Here is a 6,838-nt window from a genome sequence, read left to right as displayed (position 1 = left end):
ATTGGGTGGTAAATGTTGGGAGTAAATCGTTGTGAAAGTACAGGATTTATCATTGTTTTTTAAAGGTAATCTTGAAAGTTCTTGGTAAACCATCTTGGATATTTCCTTGTCAAATTAAGGAGCTTGGATATAAATAGGCCGATTTGGGTCGGATGAAGGTATTATTATCAAGGATTTGGCCCAATTGGATTAGGAATTGGATAGAAGAAGCCAAACAAACCCAAATCCAATTAGCTACTAGCGCTGTGGAGATGTACTGTTGCAGAAATGAGCATGATAATTTAGATGATTTAGAATAAAAAAATAGATAGAACCTGATTAGCGAATCAGAACTAAAACGTTTAACCGGATGTTTAAATGAGTTCAGGTGATTCGGCTGCATCTAGATAATTCAAAAGTTCAACACGGGCATCCCTTTTTTGTAGTTGAATTTCATTTCATGTAAAGACCAACTCCAGCTTGAAACCTCCAAAAAAAAACTCCAGCTGAAACCAATAACAAATCCGAACCACTATCTACTCAAAAAAATTTTTTTTTTTGAACCACATTTTCCAGGTTTAGATCATCCACAGAAATTCTCTTATAATCAGTTTCCTCCTCAGCTCATAACGTAGATGGCCCAAAGGGCTACAAAACGATAATGGCCAAAAGAAAAACCAATTGATGCAGATATCAAAGCACACCAACTTTATCTCTCAAGAACAGTGATACAATGAGAATCAACAGATAAAATTACAAAAAAAAGACCCTGAACAGGAAACGCTTCTGCACCCTTATAGGAAGCAACGGTTAAACAGAGTGGACTGTATGAAAATTAAAAAACAACAGTTTGGACAATGGAATAATTCCTCTCCCTACACATCTCAGGCCCTACAGAAACTAGCCTGTTAGTCACCTGAATCAATCTCTAATGCAATCAGAGCCTTTGGAGTTTGAAAAACTTGTCAGTATCGTATCCCATCACATTTTACCTTCATGCCTGTGATCACTCACCGACTGAGATCCTGGCCAGCCGGTAGATGAATATGAAGGCATCGTTGGAAGTGGGTGGGTGGTATCGTTGCCGGTGCTGACGCTTTGGTTAAGTGGGCTGCCAGGGCCCCCAGATGATTCACTCATCGTTCCCCTTGATGGCGGGCTTGCTGCCGTAGCTGCACCTACACCTAAGTTGGACATTTGTGGTGTTGCAGATGAAGGCTCATGGTTGAGCGGAGGTGGTCTTGGACGGGGCTTCTTTCCTTCAGCAATAAAACTTCCCACAACCACCTGATGAATTTTTCAAATCTCAGAACTAAAAATTGCATTTCTTTTTTTTGCCAAGAATAAAAGAAGTATAACTTAACAGATAAAAGGAAAATAAGCCAAGTTTCCAGCATGTCTAAGATCATCAATCCAAGTAGGGACCCAGACAAACTCCACTTGGACTTAGAACAAACCAGAAACCAATTGTGATATCAAACACATCTTCAGCTATAGTAAAATGTTACTTGGATAGGCGTAGCTGCCACTAACATGCCGGCCACCCCACCACCCAGAACACGACCATCCGGTCCTGCTAATGACACACTCAGTCCACCAGTTCTGCTACGAGTACCCCCACTATCGGTAAGCAAGAACGAGCCTGATAGAGAGATGATCTCAAAACGACCCTGCAAAAATGTGGAGATTTGTGTTTTACATACATTATCTCATAATTTAGGGACAAGAAGGAAAATATACATCAACTCACAAACATCACATTATAAAGAATATAAATTTTGTATACATAAAAACTCTGTAGATAAACAGACGAGGACGTATTGGAGCATGATTCCTACCAACATAGGAGGGACTAGCCAATCTCATCCAGGTAAGCTGATTTTAAAAGCGAGCGAGGGATTTAAGTTTTATGTCTTTCCTTGCCTAAAAGTAGGTAAAAAAGCTACCTAAAAGTTAGAGACATCCTACCATCTCTATAAGACAACTTTCAAGCCTACCTAAAGGCAAAAAAACATAACCAATTTGAAGATTCACAGTGTCGAGGTTAGTGGAATGAGTCCACAATCATCTGATGTTAGAGAGCACCCTCAATCCAGAAATCTATAAAATATACATGTTGCCACCCCCAACAAGAGAAAGAACTTCACTTCGTTGTTACTGGTGAACCCTCCACTAAATTATATATACCAACTATACACTTGCCCAGGGTGATCGAACTTCATGGAACATTGTCAAAGACATGTCCAATGGATGATCACCTAGACAGGCATCCTTGTATGATCAGACTGTGCTGCTTAGGCTGTTTCAAAACTAAATCAAATGGCTCAATTTATCTTAAGGTAGCTGTTTCAAAGCTAAACAAATGGCTCAATTTATCTCAAAAAATACTAACTTGGTAACGTATCTTATTATCATCAACATAAAGGTGGGAATGAAGTGGGTCCTGGTTGAATATCTGGTTGATGTGAAACCAGTAACCTTCACTGGATGACCCTGGAAGAAAAAACCAGGAAGATTCACCAGGGCTCACTAATTGGCCTGTGGCCTACAGCAAAATATGTGATACTCTATCTACCTAAAGCTGGTATAATATGAGACATTGGAAGGCTTGCAGAACTATCAACATGGGGCTCACTGCTAGCATAATTTATCCACACAAACAAGTGCTGTAGCCAGCCCAAAGAAGGTAAGAAGCATGAGGATTAATTCAATGCCAAAGAGCATCAACCAAGCCAGAATGGAAAAAGATCAAACCACAAGAGCCATCAGTTATCACTTATCAACTAATGTATAATATTAGCATAGGAAGGGGCATCCATAAGAAAAACAATTAGCCAAGTTAAGCATTTATCTGGGGGTCGAATTAGATAGCCGGATGGTTATGGCATCATAACCAAGGGGTCTGTTGTTCGTACAGGGGTTATCCTCCAGCTTGCTTATAAAAAGAAAAATGTAAAGCATTTATCTGGAACTACACTGTGCATAAGAGTCAGCTGAAAGCTCCATGCTCACTATTCTAAAACATTCATAGGTTCAGGACCAGCCTGCCGATGGTTTGCACGAGAATTCAGTGGGAAGCAGTCCTTGGAAATCTCAAAAACAAAGACTAATAAAATTAAAAAGATAGCTCAAATCATGTATATATATATATCATATAAAATGACTAAACATATCATTAAATCCATCCAAACCTCATATGTCACTGTTCCCCCAGATGTGGCTGGTTGACGAAGAGTAACATTAGAGATGGCACCATTTGCCGACATGATACAGACTGCACGGGGACCTTGCTGAGAGAAGGACATAATTTTTGAAGCCATATCCTAAAAAGTAGAAACAGAAAAACATGTGATTTAAATATTTTACGAACATTGCAGTGGTAATAAACCAAAACTCATAGCTGCACAGGAATTGAGTAGTCAATATCCAAAAACATCAAATTATTTATTTAAGAGACAGTTGCAGCAATAAGGGAAGATATATACTAGCAGTGGAAAAGGGGATAGAGGGTTTTGCATGCAATGCAGGGGGTTCTAACTAAATCATTTTGATGTATCCACTACTTGGAAATTTTGCTTGTGGCTTGGTGAGTGGTTGTACTTCAGATTTACAGCCTTGATACATACATCATCAATATTGTAACCCTTTTAAGAGAACCAGCTAGATTGTTACAGTATCACAATACAGAATACATCTTTTAGGAGCACAAGCAAAACTACAGGTTAAAAATTTCTGACAGATAAAGCTTTATTCTTCTGGGGGGACCTGCTGGTTCAAGTGAAAACTCGGGTTATGTCGATGCCAAAGGTTGACATAAGCTTCACATACATCAGTTACAGGTATTTCAAGTGCATGCAGCCAAAAAAGTGAAACAGGACACAAGATGAAAAGAACAATCAACTTATAAAGATTATGAATCTTGCAAATCATGTCTTGGGAAACCCAAGAACAGCTTACATTTTAAACAGGGAAAAAAAGCTCCTCTTGATAGAAATAATAGGATAGCTTATTTATCCTTCTATTCAAAGAATAAAACAACTAAAAGAATGTTGATCTGATGTCTTTTATAACTTAAATAACAAGTTAATTAGATATCTCTGGCTAAATAAATCTCCTATTTGATAATTCTCAAGCAATCAAGTCATGTACAGGAAAATTCATGTCTGTAAAAAATGCAGATCACACCCAAAACTATTACAACCCCATTGGTCCGGCATCCATTTGTTAAATCTCAACAAAATTCTAGCTTTTAATTCAAGTCTGCCAACATAACAGGTAAAGAGATGGACATAAAGGACAATTTCCACTTGTAACAAATTGCCCATGAGTTCATTGGTTGACTTGACGTTTTATGTTCCAAATCTCAATCTTTTTAACATAGGTGTGCAATTTATGAAAAAGTTTAAACTTTTGAATTCTGAACTAGTGCAATGTGATATTGATATCAACATAAAAAGGGTAACTTACATATAGGCAGCTAACACATGGCAAATTTAGGTTTAGCTGACTCAGGTTTAAAATATTTAAGATAGATGCCTAACCTTTTAAGAAATTGCAGTCAGATATCCCCATTTTTCCTCAATTCCTAATATTAGAGTTTTTATGCCCTTTAATTTGTGCATTGGTTAAAGAGAGCTCCAGCTCAATATCTTCATACCTCGATAGTTTCCACATTATAATTTTGAGCAATTTAATTTGTGTTGGGATGAATGCATGCACATGGTGTAAGTAAATACAAGTGTGCAATAAAGCATCAGACTGTCAAAAGTTCCAAGACAAAGAAGTACACTACAAAATAGAATGTGCATCTTTTAAAAGAGGAAAGACAAAACAGCCTAGAACATGATCTGCTCTTGTCTGACATTCTTGAATTTGGTAGGATGGAAGCAACTTACATGATATCAGCAATCAAAGTTCATTAACAACATAAAAGGGAGTAATAAATTGTTCCAAGTATTACCTCCCCAGCTTTGACAGTGATCACATGAGGAGTGAACCCAATTCCGGCACAACCTGTTATCCAGCAATCAGTAAGAACAGAGTTTGAAGGTGGACCATGGTAAATCTCAAAAACAAATTACTAAAACAGTTTCCTACCTAATGCATCAAGTTGCTGCCTTTTCCCTGAACCTCGTGGCCGCCCTCTATTCCGCTTAAAAGATGGTGTAGAGTAACTTGGAACTGATGACAGTGGAGATAAAGCCAGTGCCATGGTACCATCAGGAGCATATTTCCTAGGCCTACCTCTCTTTTTCTTAATTGGCTCGCTCAGGTTCATACCATGCGGCATGATGGCAGTTGCAGAATCCCCATGATAAGGAGAAGCAGACTCAGAAGGTTTAGATACAGAAGTAACTACCGAACTAAATGGAATATGTGTGTGTTGTACCACCCCACCTTGAGGTGGTGTAACCATGGAACTGTTCTGAAGGCTCGAATTGTAAGCATCTGAGCTGATCATCATGCCCGGGGAACCAGAAGACGCTAACCGTGTCGGTTCCCTAGCTTCCATGCATAAATCAAACCACAGCTTGATCTTATACTTCAAACAATCGTCACGGTAAACACAATTCTAACTCCTATTCACCTGTCTCAACTAAGCAAAGATAAGAGGCCTACCAAAGTAAAAGCTCCCTCCAACTACAATACCCACAAACCAAACTAAGCCTCCAAGAGCCAACTAAACCAGAGTATGAAATCTTCACTTCAAAAACTTTGAGGATCACTTAATTGTTTTCCTTTTTTATTCCATTTTCTTTCCTGGCGTTGTTTCCTTTTGAAAGACATAAAAAGATCCAAATATGTGCACTAAATCAAAGAAAACCTGTAATGCATGAATATCAGCGCTGTGTTGATGCTGTGAAAGATCTGAGAATCTTCTCTACTTGGAACCCATCAACCACACCATCTCTAAGCACATAACTTCAATTTCACACCATCTTCTGAACAAAAACCCAAGTGAAAAATGCCCACAAACCGTGCAAAATCAGCAGCTTCCATCACCTATGAAAATCCAAACACAGAAGAAGACATCACAAGACATGCAAAGATCACGCACACATACAAAAGGGGAGCTAAAACTTTAAATGAACTTCGACAAACAAGCCAAAAAATAAAGAAGAAAAATTCCTCAATTTTTTTTAAACAAAACCTTTTTATTAATTTAATACCAAAATACAAGAAGCAAAATATCAAAAAAGACGACAACCGCCTTGGATGAACTTCAACAGAAACTTAAAGGAAAAAACAGAAACGGCAAAACATAAATGTGAAAGAGTGACATTAAAAAAAAACACTACACCCATCAACTTGGAAACACCATAAGAATCCTAGAAAACTTTTTCATCACCAAGAGAACCCACTAATTGTTTCCATGAATCAGACCTTAGAAACTAATGACCACCACGAAATTTTTTTCTCCCTTACAGTATTATTTGGGATTCACTATGGAGTATAAAAAAAAATGTAATCAATTCGACTTAAACCCATTAAAAATCCCATTTCTCAGCTTTAGTAAAGAGGATCACACAAATGAAAACCTCAATGAAACAAAGCTAAGGGAAAAAAAAAAAGGAAACCATTTTTTCTTGTCCATCACTAAACCAAATTTTCCAAACAAAAATTGTAAAAAAAAAGGTATTTCATGACAAAACTAGCGTTTACTAGTGAGTGAAAACAAAAGTAAAAATGAAAAACAGAAACAAAGTTACCAAGAGGAAAATAATTCTGAAAAAAACCATATTTTTTCTAGAAAAAAAGGAGAAGTGGGGATGTAAGAAGCGAGCATCATACCATGGTAAGGAAAAATTCAGAGGGAATAGCCGAGATTTAGGGTTTAACGCTCGTATATTTAGGGTTT

The 6,838-nt window shown here is 37.6% G+C and overlaps 1 protein-coding gene across 1 annotated transcript; it reads right to left on the bottom strand.

Moving 5' to 3' along the window:
• Positions 1–664: 664 nt before the first annotated feature.
• Positions 665–5,984, bottom strand: LOC149845367 (AT-hook motif nuclear-localized protein 10-like). The gene is made up of 5 exons (XM_089997594.1): positions 5,077–5,984; positions 4,940–4,992; positions 3,171–3,302; positions 1,488–1,649; positions 665–1,266 (listed from the first exon to the last, which is right to left on the bottom strand). The coding sequence occupies exons 1-5, from the start codon at positions 5,489–5,491 to the stop codon at positions 961–963; spliced, it is 1,068 nt and encodes a 355-aa protein (XP_089853720.1). The 5' UTR covers positions 5,492–5,984; the 3' UTR covers positions 665–960.
• Positions 5,985–6,838: the final 854 nt, after the last annotated feature.

The sequence above is a fragment of the Nuphar pumila genome, chromosome 2 (assembly GCF_984573655.1).
Source record: "Nuphar pumila chromosome 2, dmNupPumi1.hap1.1, whole genome shotgun sequence".
Taxonomy (NCBI): domain Eukaryota; kingdom Viridiplantae; phylum Streptophyta; class Magnoliopsida; order Nymphaeales; family Nymphaeaceae; genus Nuphar; species Nuphar pumila.
The sequence above is the reverse complement of the archived record's forward strand: the minus strand, read 5'-3'. Positions and strand labels throughout refer to the sequence as shown.